A 17,206-nucleotide genomic window follows, 5' to 3' on the forward strand; every position below is an offset into this window, starting at 1 on the left:
GGAGGATGGAAGGGGTCACTGGGTAGGTAAGACAGGGAAGGGAGCATGGGGTGGTGGGGAAAAAGGGGGCACGGGGTAGGTAACACGGGGGAAGGGGCATGGGGTTGGGGGGAAGGGGACACAGGCTAGGGGGGAAAAGGGGCACGGGGTAGGAGAAAGAAGCGAGCACATAAGGGAGTGGGTATGAAAAAAAAGGGGTTGGCGGCCGCCAGGGGGGGGATGAGGAAAAGGGAGCCGTTGTGGACACAAGGCAAAGGAAGAAGTCTGCGCAGCGCTACAGGTGGGTCGCGCAGGGGGTCAGGGTTCCGCGGACGAAATCGTGGGTACTGCTAGTAAAAAAAGTCCAAAAAAAGTCAGTTCACAGGAAGGTTTTCTGAGTTTTATGATTCCCTTGATCAGTGACGTGGTGTCTAGTTGTTGTAAAAGGACATAAAACCGTGTGACTGGTTTAACCCCCTTGGAGTGTGTCAAAGGTCCTCCTTAGTTTATATTCACACACGTCGATCTTTTTTGCTTTTGAAATTTCCTCTTAGACCCAGGATCTTCATGTCATTGATGATATTATGATCTTGATTGCAGAAGTGATGTGGTGTATTTAATATTATGTATTAAGTTGTCCCATTGTGGGTCTGTATGTGGGTGAGACAGGACAGACACTTAGGATGAGGATGAATTTGCACCGTCACACAATTTCAGAGCAGAGAATGGACCTCCCTGTACCAAAAAACTTCTGCAATCAAGATCATAATATCACCAATGACACGAAGATCCTGGTTCTAAGATGTATGTCAGCAGTTTAGGATCATTGACAGTCTGACCTCTGAGACCCCATTTATGAAGGGATACAGCCCGGATCTGGTGCCCACACATATGTGCAGGCAAGACTGCATTTTCTGTAATTCTCATGTACCCAAAATCTCTGCCCTGCTATTACCTAAAGTGAATATATTACCAATTTCTTAAATCTGTGAAATATATCACATTTTTATAATCTGATTTATTTTCTGATTGTGGATTTATTCTATTTTCTGTATATAATTATGGGGGCTGCCATCTTCCCTGGCCATAGGCAGCAATAGAGTGAAGCCAATTCTTTGACGTCTATAGGAAAGTTTTCTGGACATGTTATGTGCAGGGAGAGGGATTAGATAAATTTACACAAAATCTGTTGTGTTATCTGTGATGTAAATGAGGTGACTGCTGCAAAGAAACCCCCCTGCATAATTGGCAATTGTCAGTTTATTATTAGGCTTAGTGACCAGAGTGCAAAATGCTGAATGTGATTCTTGGTTTTAAATAAAAATAGTCACATGGAAAATGTTAAAAATATAATCAAGATTCTTTAATGATATGTTTAACATAAAAATTTGATTTACAGAATAGGTGGTTTTCTGGTGTTACATGCCCAGTCTTTTTACCAGTGCATAGGCTTCTCACCCAACTTTCCTAGTCTTGAAATCTTAATTCTTGTTGCTATTTACTAGTACGTTTGGACATTCTATTCTATACACTGGAAATGTATAGAATAGAGTTTATTATAAGTATAACAATGCCTTGATCCTTGAGTCTGAGCTTTTCTTTTGATCCCCAATTCCATAGCGATGTGTTTAGCTTTAACACGATGGTGGTCTGTGTCCTCTATTCCACTATTACATGTCGTTCTTACTTTTATTTGAAAGGTATATATATTATCATAGAAAGACCTGTGAGTTTGATGTAAGTTTATGGGTATGTCCTAATAATGTTTTCACTTGTTTAGTTATACTCGGGAAACTACAGGATTACATAGGACAAACAATGACAAAGAATAGTTTCCCATCACTAAAGAAATGGCTCATTGTTCTCCTCTGGATCTAGTCCAGGCTTTATTCTTACTCATACGCTTGCCATCTGAACATTTTCTCTGCTATGTATTTACCATGATGAGATTATTTTACTTACTGCTATGTGGATTATTTATTATTACTTTATCAAAATGGCGGAGCTGGGTAAATTATATGTTATATGTGTGCATCTATGGCTGTCTCCAAAGGTCTGTTTTTAGCAAACTTCTGATATAGTAGTAGTCACTGCAATGGTCCATGAACTGGAGTCTAATCATAAAATCGTTGTTGGACTGGGTAAAGAGCCTAAATCCCTTCTTGTAATGAGAAGATATCTCAGTTTTTCGAGATGTCTCACATACTAGAACTCTTTCAATGCACTACATAGTTTAATAATTCCATGCCAATATGTTAAATAAAGCACCAACAAAGCCAATAGTTCTTCCAAAGGGTTAGGCTATATTGACACATTCTGTTTTTTTATGAAGCTACCTGTAAGTTTGTGATCTTTTTGTTCTGTTTGGTCTTATGATCTGCACATTGTCTTTTGTTTGTCTATGTATATTAGCAGTTGCATTTTCTCTGTTTGTGCCAAGCTTATTGGATTCTCAGAGTTGTTTAGAACGTTGCTATGATGAACAAACACGACTTTTGCCCACTGGTGTTGATATCCTTCATACACTATACACATATTGAAGCTGTTATATGGTTTTATTGCAAAAGAAAGCAGTAAAAGATAATATAACTCTATACACAGATTGTTTTCCTTTCTAATATTTGTAGGTTCTTCTACATTTATGTTATAGATTGTATCTTCTGTACTTTAATTACACCTTAGTGAGGGCCCATGACCAGGTCTGAAAGGCCCAATGGCATCTGATAAGCACTGTCACCCAAAGCATGCATTCAGCCATTCCAAAGATATAAACCCTGCAGGTGTTCATACAGATTAGGGTATAGTAGCCAAGTGGGCAGTACATTTGTATGACATGTAGCACATAGAGAACCCGCCACAGTGTTACCGGCTACTTGGCTAGTATAACCTCATTTCCTAAATACTACCATGGCTTATATCATGGCTGAATGGATTTTGATAAACAAAACACAATAATACTCAGGGTTACTCACCTATCACATGATATACGTCATTGGGCTTTTCAGACCCGTAACAAGACCTCTTTAATATTTGGTAAATTATGGTTACATTATATTTTGGAAGAGTTTCCTTCCTTATCTAATCTGGAATTACAATATAATAATTTGGAAGAGTTTTAGATTGTAATATGTGATTTAGTTCTCTATTTCCTGTCAGTGTTGTTGCTAGATTCATCTCTCGAAGATACTTGTGTTCTACATAGTTCCCTATGATCTTCAAACGACTACAAGGCTACCACAATGAGTATGAATGACCCCCATAAATTGAACCTGTCAGCAATTTTATGGGCAGATGCTAAAATGGAGTGGTAAAAGTGGATTTCCCTTGGTTTGGCATGAATGGTGGTGCTACCTTCACTCCAGTGTCCACACCACCTCCTATGACTGTCAGCATTAGGCACTACCTCCTGTGTCAAACCAGATGACTTAGGGTTAGAGTTTTATCTAGAAGAGGACCAGAGAGAACCTACTTTTAAGCACTCCCTTCTCGCATCAACCCAGTTTTATATCCTGTAAAGTGCTGTAAAATAATAGAACGATCTTTACAAATATAAGATTAGACCTTTTGGCACCAATGGCACACATTACCCCAGAAAGACAAGTTTTGATCTCTCCTGCCCCATGTCCTAATAAGACATGTGTTTGCTGAGTATATCTTGATCAGCAAAATGTCTGGCAATCTTGTATGTAATCCTGCCCAGCTTTATTTTATTAATGTGTTAAGCTATGTACGCTAGAATACTGGTCCTACACATGTGCTGGTTTAGCTTTTGGTCTGGACTTCTTCTTGAAAAAACAATGGATGTGGAGCTGATGCATGGACCAAACTACTTTTGCTGTGCTTGTGTCAGTATTCTAGCCTTTGACATCTGAATTGTCAATTAAAGGGAACCAGGCAGATTAGACCTAAAATTGTTGGACAATTGGCTGCTCAGGATAAGCCCATTAGTAACTTCTCAATTCATTTGTAAAATAACTTCTTTTTTTTTTCCTGGGGCAAACTGCACTATTGGTGCCACATAGGAGCAATAGTGAGCATTACTATACTGTTTTCAGCCTCTGAACAAGATATACCCTAGATTCATACAACATGAAACTCGGTCCATGTGGTCGCTGGATTTACTGGCCTGACCATCGATGACTCTTAGCATTATAGGAGTCCCTTCCTCGCTGTGAAATTCTGTCTTATACTATAATCGGTATGGGACAGCATGTTCCTGGGAGGCTGGGACTCCTAGCATCCTAGATAACTATAATCCTGGGAGTCCCTCTACTGCCATAAGGAATCCAACCCACACATGGAACGAGTTTCATGGCTAAAATTCGGTCATTGTGAATGAGGGGTTGTAATATCAGTAAGCAAATAGTTTATCAATGTAATCCTATGTCGCCTCCTTAAATAATTGTTTCTCTTCATCTGTTTGTCAGTCAAGAAAGGACAGAATTCCGAGAAGCAGTGGCACACTTGGAAGCAAATCCAATTTGCCGAGGTCTCCCATTTTCTTCATTCCTCATCTTACCATTTCAGAGGATCACACGACTCAAACTCCTGGTGCAGGTATCAATTATATATTCTTTATTTCTCTTGCTTATTTAGCACCAGCAGCAGAATTTTACAGACTTCACTGTCTACAGAAGGACTTACAATCTAAGTTTCCCTATATGTATGTATGTAGGAAACCCATGCAAACATATAAAATTTATGCAAATATTGCCCATAGGCGGAAGTGGACCAGGAAATCCGTGCTTACCACTTAGCCACCATGCAGTCCATTCAAGCAAAACCTTTTTGTCATTTAACTCTTTCCAAATGTAAAGATTTGTCAAAATTTTCAATGCATGCATTTTTGTGCAAGCAATGCTTCTAGAGGAAGAAAACAATATCACATGGAGACACTATACAGCAGCAGGACAAGTAGTCTATTGCACTCAATCCGTGCACTTGCTAATGCCATGTACAAAGATCCTTAATAGTCCGATGGAGCATGCTACTGTTTTTTTTATAGGGGTTGTTCTAGCGGTGCAACCAATCAGCTGATCACTGTGGGTCCTATTCCGGGCACCCCACATACCTGGCAAACAGACTATTATGCCGAGGGAAGCTGAAACCGACCAGGCATTGCCAGACCTTGTAATATTACCTGGCATCTATTCAGGAATTGGAATACATGGTTAGTTTTAGTCTACAAGAACGGGAAACACTCCCATACAGAAGTTTTCTGTTGAACTTCATAGAAGCAATTTAGAGCAAAGGACTTTCCTCCATGATGTCTACATGCTCTAACAGGGCATACAAACCAGAGAATTTATAAGACAATATCTTAACTCATATGGGAATATAGTATTGGACTGAGTCATCTTTATAGAAGCCCTAACTGTACAGTCCTAGTAGTAATATAGTCTGGTTCTGTTCTAGTATTTGAGATTTCACGGATCTGTGAGCAATGGTATACAAGTTCTCTCTTGCAAAGGTTTATTGTGCTATGAATCAGTTCTCTAGAGATCTTGCTTGTGCGTCTTCCTTTTCTATAAAATATCTAGTCCAGCCTTTCTTCCTATGTATAATGTTCTTTATGCGCACACTGCACTGTGAATTGTGAGAGTTCTTAACAATGCGGTGACGCTAAATGATATATTGAGATAATTGATCTAAAGAACTGTTTTATTTTTTCAGTATTTTATTTGTATAATCGGCATGTTCAGAATACATATATATACTTTACACTTTGGCTGTCTAGCCTTTGCCATGTATTTTGCATGACCATCTTGTACCCAAGGGGTACCTATTTTCACGAAAGCCCCATACATTTGAGTGTATAAAGGGATCCGAGAAAACGGATAAAGATAGAATATAGCCTATATTGCAATGAACCATCAAAATAATGGTCATGTGAATAGCCACCATTCACTTGCATTGAATTTAAAGCTGCCATGTGACGTCCGTTAAAAAAACGGACATCGCATGCCCTTTATTCACTGTCATGGGAATATAGCTTGAGAGTTGATTCCAGAGTGTGAAGAACAGTGCCATGCTGGAGAAGACTGAAAGACTGTGTGTGAAGGATTGCCCTATGGTGACTGACAAAGGTAAACTGTAAAGTGCACAGCAATGGAGGAGAATACACAGTGGGGTCAGACCATCATCGCCAAAGCAGAGGTAACCCAGAGGGAATGGCTGTGACCGCATTGCTAGAGACTGAGCTGCTCTGATAGAGACTATCCTAGACTGAAGTGGTGAAAAGGTGCAAGTGCCAGAACTGTATCACAAGTATCAGTACAGTGTCCCAGACATCATCCAACTGTTCGTAGGTTAGCAAATTGTCGCAAGTTTAAGTCAATCTGTTTCCTCTTGAACGAGTGTTCCTGAACTAACATGCTCATAACCTCATTTGAGATCACTGTAACCTCCAAGTTCACTGCCTCCTTGTCTGTAAAGTTGTACAGTGCTCTAGGGGGAAACCTTTGTAATGGAATAGTCATAAGATCATATTTAAGGGGTACACAGCCACATCCACTTCTGCCAATACATACCCCTTAAATGACTTCGTTATGGCATCAAGTATCTGTTTGTCATTTCCTATTCATACACTGGTAAACACGGACAGCAGGCTTTAGACAGGAGTACGGCTATACTACTGGTGTCTATGGAGGGTGAATAATCGTCCTTGTGTAGTACATGATGTGGTCACCTTATTGCTGCATAGTCATTTACAAACCACAGCAGAACCCTCTCAAGCCTGACTTCATCCCTTGAACAGATTCAGAGCACGTCGCTCTCTCAGACACCTCTTTTTAGAATCTCCAAATTGAGCAGATTGGTGCTGAATAAATGGAGCGTTGTTCCTTGTAAACAGACTTGAGAACAAGGTCTGTGCAATATGCTGGTCTGCGTGAAGCATAAACATGTAGAAGCAAGGAAGGCTGGTGTCACAAATGGTGATTATGTAGAAGACACTCAGCCCAACAATCTCCTGCGTCTTGGAGGTCGAGCTATAAGGGAAGTTATTTATTGGTGTTGGTACAGCTTAAAATGACTTTTATTAGATAACCAGGGAAATGTAGAAAGAAACTATTTCATCTAATGTAGCTTTATTTGTCTCTGGCAGGGTCATACTTGCCAATTCTCCCAGAATACCTGGGCAATTCCACAAAAACGGGAGATCTCTCAGAGAGCAGGAAAAGCAGGCTAATCTCCTGGCTGCCCAATATAGCGGCCTCTCCTTGTTCCTGCTCTCGTCCTATTCATTCAGGGTCGCTGCCTCTCTTAACATCCTGACACTTACCCCAGCATTAGGACATTTTCTGCTGCACTACCCAGCAATGAAGAAGGGTACAGAAATGGGGAATAGAGACTACTTCTAGTCTGGGGTCGGTATTTTCGGTAGCCTGCTCTAGAGTGTATTTTTAGGTCTGTATTTAGGGATAATTTGGTCTTGGATGGAGCTCTATGTATCGGTGGACACTGGCCTGGAGCCTGTAGTAAAATGAAGTCTGGTTTGGGGATTGTATTAGTTCTGGACTTCTAAAGGGTCTGTATCTATTTAATGGGTCTGGCCTAAGGTTTGTTCTCGTTTGATATAGGGGTCTATATTAGTTTAGGGCTTGAAGGCTTCCAGGGGGCCATAGGAGATCATTATTACCTGTGGGCATTATTACTTGTCAGGGGGCCTCTGTAATCATTAATAGTTGCCAGGGGTCCACTGGGGAGCAGTATTAGGTATTAGAGATCCACTATGGAGAATTATTACTTGTCTGGGACCAATGGGGAGCAGTATTAGGTGCCAGGAGTCCACTGGGGAGCAGTATTAGGTGCCAGGGGTCCACTGGGGAGCTGTATTAGGTATTAGAGATCCACTATGGAGAATTATTACTTGTCTGGGACCAATGGGGAGCAGTATTAGGTGCCAGGAGTCCACTATGGAGAATTATTAGGTGCCAGGAGTCCACTGGGGAGCAAGGTTTAGAACAAAGATGTGGCATACATTTAGCACAAGAAAGGGCCTTGTGCCAAATGTGTGCCACGTTATCATCTATTTACACCATGAAATTGCTATAATGGTGTTTTGGCATATTGACTAGTTATCTAGAGATATATGTTGTATATGTGGATGTCTCAGTTTACCTTATTTCCAGTGTGTGTATGTATAGAGGGTGTTTCATTGAATAAGCCCCCATTACTGAAGAACAACAAATAAAACATTCACTCTGCCAGCCCATAATACATATCACATAATGTGCCTTACAATACCTGTACAATACCACCATATAATACATAACTGCTGTACCACAGTGCTTACATATTAGCATTGTACTGCTAGCATCATGACAAAGCCATGACCTGAGGTCAGCACATCCGGCCTTTGGCCCCTTTGCCCATCCCACAATGTAACCTTGTTGACCCCAGTAATTTGTTCTCCTTACCGCAGGGACTGAGCCTGACTACAAGAAACAGATACCAAGGCTCAGTTGTTTCCTGATGTCAACTTTGATATTGTATCGTGAATTTTCCGCAGTGAAGTGGATTACTACCAGGACCAGATCTAAGTGAGCCCGGGTACCAGGAGGCTAAAAAATTGGACTTTTTAAAATATCTGTAACCATTGGCTGCTCATAGTTTCTATGACTACAGATGTTACTAAGGAAGATTGATTCTTCACAGCCATTCTGATGTCTATGAGGATTACAGCACTTGACTTGCTGATCCATGCCGACCAGTCACACATCTCTTTTCATTTTCTAGCCTACATTGGAATAATACCAAATACAACTGGTTACAACTGCAAATCTTTTAGAAATTCCACATAGAAGTCCCTGCCACATGTCCTGCACGTTACTAAACGTGGCCTAGGCAGCCTAATGTTTCTCTGCAGTGTAGAAACGTTTCATTTGCTTTCACAATTGGCGAATGTTTTCTACATTTTGTTCCACATGACTGAACTGAGAAGGGTGGTCAATTGGTAAAATATTCAGGATATGACTACAAGATGCATCAGCATAAGGGCTTGGCCAACTATTTAATGTGCATGGGAGTCTTCTGACTCTCCCTCAATGGCAGATGTGGGAAGAAAGAAGGATCAGGCCTATTGGATCTCAACATGCCCATTCGTTTCTTCCCATGGAAGTTAAGTCATTGTCAGAGAAGTCTAGCCAATGCATCTTTTCTTCTCTCTATTGTGCATCCCACATTTGTTGGAGGGTGTTTGGGGACAATCCATGATGATGATCTAACTAGTCCCACAGTTGCTCACTTGGGCTCAAGTCTATATTAAGAGATCGGGAAAGTTGTTGGAAGTCTATTCTAACGACTGTTGGACATATGACGTGTTGTATTGTCTTCCTGTAAGATTCTGGAACACATACAACATGTATCGGTGAACGTAATCTGTAAGGATGGATTCATAGCCAAATCAGTTCAGCATGTCTTCCATATCAATTAGTAGGCCTAGACAATGCCATGAAAAAATTACCCATACCATAACGCTGCTGCCAACAACAAGTATAGTATTTGTATGCTGATATCTCTCGTGTGACACACCAACGTTCTTCTATTCAATGAAACAGAAACCGCTACTCATGGGAGAAGACAACCCTTTGTCAATCAGTGGTGGACCAATTCCAATACTGCCATGCAAGTTGATGCTTATTTTCCCAAAGAACTTTGGTTAGCCTAGGTGCAGTGACCATCCTTCTGTTTTGGAGCCCAATATGCAGTAGGGATCACTGAACAGTTGTTATAGACGCACATCTGGTAGTTGCACTGTAATGTGTCATTTTGCCCTTGCACATTTTTGAAGCCACTGTTCACCTCTCAGATCAGCGGCATGTGGTGCTCCACCGTCTCCATGTCATTTATTTCCATTGGTCCCATTTGTCCACTCACAATTCACTTTCACCACAGAAGCACAAAATACACTACTGTATCAGAAATACTGCCATCCTTGACCCGAAAGCCAATAATCATCCTTTTTGCATCTATAAAAAAATCGCCCCTTTTATCCATGACAACAGGTGATATGCGATCAGACAGCCGATCACACAACTTGTATACCCACCAAGCCACCCCATGACATGTCACATCCTTCATGGACTACATGCTGCCGACATTGAAAGTAAGAGGTGGTCACAATAATGTGATTTGACTGTATATATCAAGCATATGACTAGCCTAGGCCTGAGAGCTCAGGTGGTATATTGAGGTTTACTATTCACATTTATAGATGTGGGATAGGTACAGTCCTATGAAAAAGTTTGGGCACCCCTATTAATCTTAATCATTTTTTGTTCTAAATATTTTGGTGTTTGCAACAGCCATTTCAGTTTGATATATCTAATAACTGATGGACACAGTAATATTTCAGGATTGAAATGAGGTTTATTGTACTAACAGAAAATGTGCAATATGCATTAAACCAAAATTTGACCGGTGCAAAAGTATGGGCACCCTTATCATTTTATTGATTTGAATTCCCCTAACTACTTTTTACTGACTTACTGAAGCACAAAATTGGTTTTGTAACCTCAGTGAGCTTTGAACTTCATAGCCAGATGTATCCAATCATAAGAAAAGGTATTTAAGGTGGCCAATTGCAAGTTGATCTCCTATTTGAATCTGCTCTGAAGAGTGGCATCATGGGCTACTCAAAACAACTCTCAAATGATCTGAAAACAAAGATTGTTCAACATAGTTGTTCAGGGGAAGGATACAAAAAGTTGTCTCAGAGATTTAACCTGTCAGTTTCCACTGTGAGGAACATAGTAAGGAAATGGAAGACCACAGGGACAGTTCTTGTTAAGCCCAGAAGTGGCAGGCCAAGAAAAATATCAGAAAGGCAGAGAAGAAGAATGGTGAGAACAGTCAAGGACAATCCACAGACCACCTCCAAAGAGCTGCAGCATCATCTTGCTGCAGATGGTGTCACTGTGCATCGGTCAACTATACAGCTCACTTTGCACAAATAGAAGCTGTATGGGAGAGTGATGAGAAAGAAGCCGTTTCTGCACGTACGCCACAAATAGAGTTGCCTGAGGTATGAAAAAGCACATTTGGACAAGGCAGCTTCATTTTGGAAACAAAAATTGAGTTGTTTGGTTATAAAAAAAAAGGCGTTATGCATGGCGTCCAAAAAGAAACAGCATTCCAAGAAAAACACATGCTACCCACTGTAAAATTTGGTGGAGGTTCCATCATGCTTTGGGGCTGTGTGGCCAATGCCGGCATCGGGAATCTTGTTAAAGTTGAGAGTCGCATGGATTCCACTCAGTATCAGCAGATTCTTGAGAATAATGTTCAAGAATCAGTGACGAAGTTGAAGTTACGCCGGGGATGGATATTTCAGCAAGACAATGATCCAAAACACCGCTCCAAATCCTCAGGCATTCATGCAGAGGAACAATTACAATGTTCTGGAATGGCCATCCCAGTCCCCAGACCTGAATATCATTGAACATCTGTGGGATGATTTGAAGCGGGCTGTCCATGCTCGGCGACCATCTAACTTAACTGAACTTGAATTGTTTGTCCAAAATACCTTTATCCAGGATCCAGGAACTGATTAAAATCTACAGGAAGCGACTAGAGGCTGTTATCTTTGCAAAAGGAGGATCTACTAAATATTAATGTCACTTTTCTGTTGAGGTGCCCATACTTTTGCATCGGTCAAATTTTGGTTTAATGCATATTGCACATTTTCTGTTAGTACAATAAACCTCATTTCAATCCTGAAATATTACTGTGTCCATCAGTTATTAGATATATCAAACTGAAATGGCTGTTATAAACACCAAAATATTTAGAACTAAAAATGATTAAGATTAATAGGGGTGCCCAAACTTTTTCATAGGACTGTATACTTTAATAGAAACGTGCAGATCCTGACTTCACCCTATTACAATTCCACCTTCCACCTTCCACTTTTTATGAGATTATGTGTGATTAGCCGTAATACTTAGACTACAAGTGCTAAAACGTTCTGTGTAATTCATTAACACTAACAATCCTCTAATAATCCATGTGTGATCACCAGTAAGTAGCTAGCCGTGCTTCATCCAGTAACATTACATGAGCATGTGTTTAAACAGCAGGTCCCTTGTCAGAATAGGATAAGATAGTGTATGATGTATGTCTCCAGACGACATTTACTGACCGGCAGGTCCCTTGTAAGAATAGGATAAGATAGTGTACCATGTATGTCTCCAGAAGGACACTTACTGACCAGCAGGTTCCTTGTAAGAATTGGATAAGATGATGTACGATATATGTCTCCAGAAGGATATTTACTGACTGGAAGGTTCCTTGTAAGGATTGTATAAGATAGTGTACAATGTATGTCTCCAGAAGGACATTTACTGACCACCAGGTTCCTTGTAAGGATTGGATAAGATGATGTACGATGTATGTCTCCAGAAGGATATTTACTGACCAGCAGGTCCCATGTAAGAATTGGATAAGATAGTGTACGATGTATGTCTCCAGAAGGACACTTACTGCCTGGAAGGTTCCTTGTAAGAATTAGATAAGACAGTGTACAATGTATGTCTCCAGAAAGATATTTACTGACCGGCAGGTTCCTTGTAAGGATTGAATAAGATGATGTATGATATATGTCTCCAGAAGGATATTTACTGACCAGCAGGTCCCTTGTACATATAGTTACATAGTAGATGAGGTTCGATAAAGACATGAGTCCATCAAGTCCAACCTATAACCCTACAATCCCCTACAGTGTAAGAATTGGATAAGATTGTGTACGATGTATGTCTCCAGAAGGACATTTACTGACCACCAGGTTCCTTGTAAGAATTTGATAAGATAGTGTATGATGTATGTCTCCAGAAGGACATTTACAGACCAGCACGTTCCTTGTAAGAATAGGATAAGATAGTGTACGATGTATGTCTCCAGAAGGACACTTACTGACATTTATGATAGACTCAGACATTCTCCTCCTAAATGTATTTTTTAAAAATTGATATGGCACCAAGAAATAGAGAAAATAAAGTGTGCACACCCTATCCTTAACATCCTATATGCAAACGTCAGTGCTTTTAGCTTGGCAGTTCTTTTGTTCTAACATTTTGGGTCGCTTCAGTCTGCTATAATCTTCCCGGCTGAACTGTTGTATGTTTTTTACTTAACGCAATGTCAAGTACAGGGGCAGCTCCTTTTCAGCCCCAATCTCTTCCCAAGAGCTGAATTTTCTACGTGAGTAAATTGAAAAATGAACAGTTATTGTAAAACCCTTGGAACCCTTTTAATCCTAACAGAACATGTTTGGGGATGAGATAAGCTTCAGGTTTGTAGAGACTTGTAGAAACTGACTGTTAGACTTACGATGAGTGTCCAGGGACTGGGAAGCCATGAAGCATCCAGCATCACATTATTATGACTTGTAGCGCTCGGAAGGATTATTATCACACTGCTGTTTAATCACTGTCTGCTTACTAATAGATTCACAGTTTATTTGTTTCCCACGGAAACCGATCTGACAGCTTAAACAACTCAATTCTCTTGGAAAGGATGAGCGATGAATCTGCCTCCATAATAATCCTACAGAAACCGCAGAGAACGCTGTTGCAGTATATTTAGTGGTTGGATGTAATCCGATGCCGGCTTCCTACAGTTATCAAATGAATGACAGTTTCAGCAATAGTCCTCAACAATCCTGGTCAAGTAATCTCAGGGGAAATAAAAGTGCTGCCAAATGCGGGTGAAATCTTGGAGTCCAGTCTCCGTGCTGTAGTTTCTATATAGACATTGACGGGCATCTGAATCGGCAAGTTTATCAAGAATGTCCCTCTAAATTACCTGGACACCTCATTAAATACCTCCGTCGGCTGTGCTAGTAGCCCAATAATATCATAGCATGCTGTATGGAGCATCGGATGCCTTGTAGAGCTGTCATCTGGCGCACACAGTAAAACTGATGGAAAATTTCCGATGTAAAGATAATTATTTCAATTTATAGTGTATGTCCTCCCAATAATAAAAAAAAATTCTCTCTTTCCAAGGATATAAATAAAATATTAAGGATTATCAGTAATAAAACAATAAACCAGGACCATGACTCTGGTCAGGAAAAATGATTCTTTTATAGTGGATGTAGTGGATTTATTTAAGGGGTGTTCTGTTCCCTGATCAGATCGGTGAGGATTCAACACCCATATCCTGCACTGATCAGCTGTATACGCTGCCTTCAGTGCTGGAACCTATACAGGGGATGGAGCCAGAAGCAGAAGGCTTTGTTGCCCAATGTTTAGCAGTATTGTAGGAGTATTGCTTCTCTGCTACTATTCACTATCTTGAAGATCGGTCATCAGTATTGACATTTGCCAGGGAGCCAAAACAGTTATACAAATTACATTTATTTAATAATTCTGTTGCCAAGTCTGAGCTCTTCAGGGCTAGTAATATATGGACAGTATAGCATTACACCAGCCCCCGTACAACACTGATCCCCAACATCTAATCTGGGAAGTTGAATTTTCACCCAAGTGTTCAATGAGCAATTACTCATCTTTGACAATTCCAATACTGCAATATAGCAAGAGTTGTGGCCACTGCCAACAACTAGGCAACTGAACCTGTCCTTCTCATACTGGGGTTAACTTCTATAGTCTTTTTGATTTCTGAAGATTTATAGAGAACCTGTCACCAAGTACAAAATATTAAACCATCCACAATATCTGTCGTAATAGTACGGTGGAAGTCAGGTGTTTAAATATGGCGGCCGCTCAAAAGCTAAGCAGCCACACCTTCACTGTGTTATACAATCCCTGGAATTGTACTGATCCATAGAATACAGGTGACATTTCATTTTGGCTTCGCAGTGAACGCTGTAAAAACAAAGTCCATAAGAAAGTCGCACAAATGCAGTTTTTCTCCAATTCCACCTCATTCTGAATTATTTTCCCAGCGTCTTGGTTCATCATACAAAATATTACATGGTACCAGATATGAAGTATAATTTGTTCTGCAAAAATGAAACACTCATATGGCTCTGTAAATGGATAAATAAAGTTTTGGCTCTAGAAAGTCAGAGAGTCAAAAATGAAAATTGAAAAATAACTTCGGGGAAGGGGTTAAATGCCATACATTATTTAATTGTGCCCCTGAGCAATTTCCATCTGCCATGTATTGCTATGAGTGTTAATATTACTACATCTCATAGATCTTCTTTGTTTCTGTCTGGGTTGTTATCAGCTACACGGATTCCAGCCGCTCCCTGCTATAAATGGCAGCTTCTCATGCATCACAGCTATGGCGTTACGGATCACAACACTATAATGCTTAATGTTATTCCAACTATTTGTAGTTTCTTATCTGATAAGACATAACATAAGCTTCATTTTACAAAGTGACTGAGTGTATGGCATGGGTGTAATGACTGCTGGCATCACCTTCTACATCCCGGTCTCCATTTAACAGCTAGAATGATGTAGATGTCATAACCCTATTGCACAGAATATAACAAAAACTGTCATGTTCTTGGCGTAAATAGGAGGAATTAATAGAAGAGAATTCTGTATTCGATCCATGGGCGATATCTCTAAATATCATGTTTACAAAGTCTGCAAAATACATTAATCTTACTCTGTTTTCCTTAATTTTCTTGTTATTTTCTGGGTGGGATCAATATGCATGTTCAGCCAGAAATACCTGTTTCATGAATAGTTTGGCGGATATAGGCATTGCTGGATGGACACTTTATTACACAGATAGAGTAATGGGAGGAGAGGAAGGTGAGGGTGAGGGTATGGTGACGTGAGTACCTGCCTCTGCTGAGTGATGGGCTGGACCCAACCCTTGATATTCCCATCTACATTACATGTAATGTACATCTATAGCTGCATATGGAGCTTTTTTCTTCTTTTTTTTTTTTTTACCATAGATATGTTTTTTAATGGACAATAACTTGTCATCAAACACTAAATTAATAGTACAAGTGATTATAAGAAACTTTGTAATGTATCTTATCAAAGAAAAATGTTTCTTTTTGTTCTTTCCCTGCTTCCCATTCCTCATAAACTGAGTTTCACTCTGAAAATCCCTGTGATTTTAATCTCAAAATAAACTGCAGGTCACATGACTCAGATTACATTTGTCTAAAGAAGTCAATGGAGAGGGGAGGGGGAAAAAGTGAGAGTGGGCGAGGAACACAGATTTAGGGTATGTTCATATCATCACTGTGGCTGACATTGTTCTGAAAAATTCTGCCAGATTTAAAAGAATTGTTTAGACTGTGACCATTTCCTCCAGGTTGTATGTCATCTACCCATGTCAGGGCGGGTTCACACCTGCGCCCGGTCTCCGCTTTCGGGTTTTCATCTTCTACCGAGAGAAACTGGACAGGAGACTGAAACCCGGCAGTCAGTTTCCAAACCAATTTACTTGAATGGGTGTGCAGAGGTGATCACCTGTGAGCCTCTGGTGCCTTTCCACGGGGAAATGTTTGTTTTTTTTTAAACCAGACACAAAGTCGGACATGGAGGACTTTGTGTCCACTAAAAAAAAACCGGCTTTGCCGCGGAGAGGCAGAAGACGCTCACGGGCGGTCACTTTGCAAACCCATTCAAGTGAATGGGTTTGAAAACTGACTGACGGTTGTCAGGGTCTCCTGTCCAGTTTCAGCAGAAGACAGAAACCTGAAAGCAGAGATTGGGCGCAGGTGTGAACCCAACCTTATTGTCTGCAATGTTTAAGAGATTCTACAGTGAAGGTCCTTAAAAATCCTCAGATGCAGATGTGAACGTAACCTTAGTCTGATGCTGGAGCTAAATAAGAGCTTTTTATCGCAACCAAAGTGCTTTTTTCACATCACACAGTTCTGGGGCTGTTTCTGAGAAACTTTTTCCATCCTGACTGAGCAGTGTATGCCAGCCATTCTCCCCAAACACCTTAGGGAGGAATGCAGCCTATCAATGGCACGACTCTTGTCTATGGGGAATATAGCCACCTGATGCCAGTGATACTGTGACTAAAGTAATGCCTGAACATCCAGACTTTATAAAGTGTATAAAGAGTAGACCGATCGCATAGCTAGTCTACAATACAAGGACACTGCTGCTAACATTTCTGTGTGATTCTTTTCTTGGCAGAATATTCTGACTAAAGTGGAGGAGGGGTCAGAGCGGGAGACTTCAGCTCTACAAGCACACCGGGAGCTCGAGAAAGTAAGGACTATACCATAGAAAAATTGTACAGGATATTTTTTAACCCAGTTTATAAAAGC

The 17,206-nt window shown here is 40.4% G+C and overlaps 1 protein-coding gene across 2 annotated transcripts in view; it reads left to right on the top strand.

Moving 5' to 3' along the window:
* Positions 1–17,206, top strand: part of NGEF (neuronal guanine nucleotide exchange factor) — a 123,182-nt gene that overhangs the window by 89,408 nt on the left and 16,568 nt on the right. For both annotated transcript variants that reach the window (XM_075268921.1, XM_075268922.1), the window contains 2 exons: positions 4,407–4,536; positions 17,073–17,147. In XM_075268921.1, the coding sequence (XP_075125022.1) occupies positions 4,407–4,536; positions 17,073–17,147 (205 nt within the window). The remainder of the gene's footprint in view (positions 1–4,406; positions 4,537–17,072; positions 17,148–17,206) is intronic.

Source organism: Leptodactylus fuscus, chromosome 3, assembly GCF_031893055.1.
Source record: "Leptodactylus fuscus isolate aLepFus1 chromosome 3, aLepFus1.hap2, whole genome shotgun sequence".
NCBI classification, from domain to species: Eukaryota; Metazoa; Chordata; class Amphibia; order Anura; family Leptodactylidae; genus Leptodactylus; species Leptodactylus fuscus.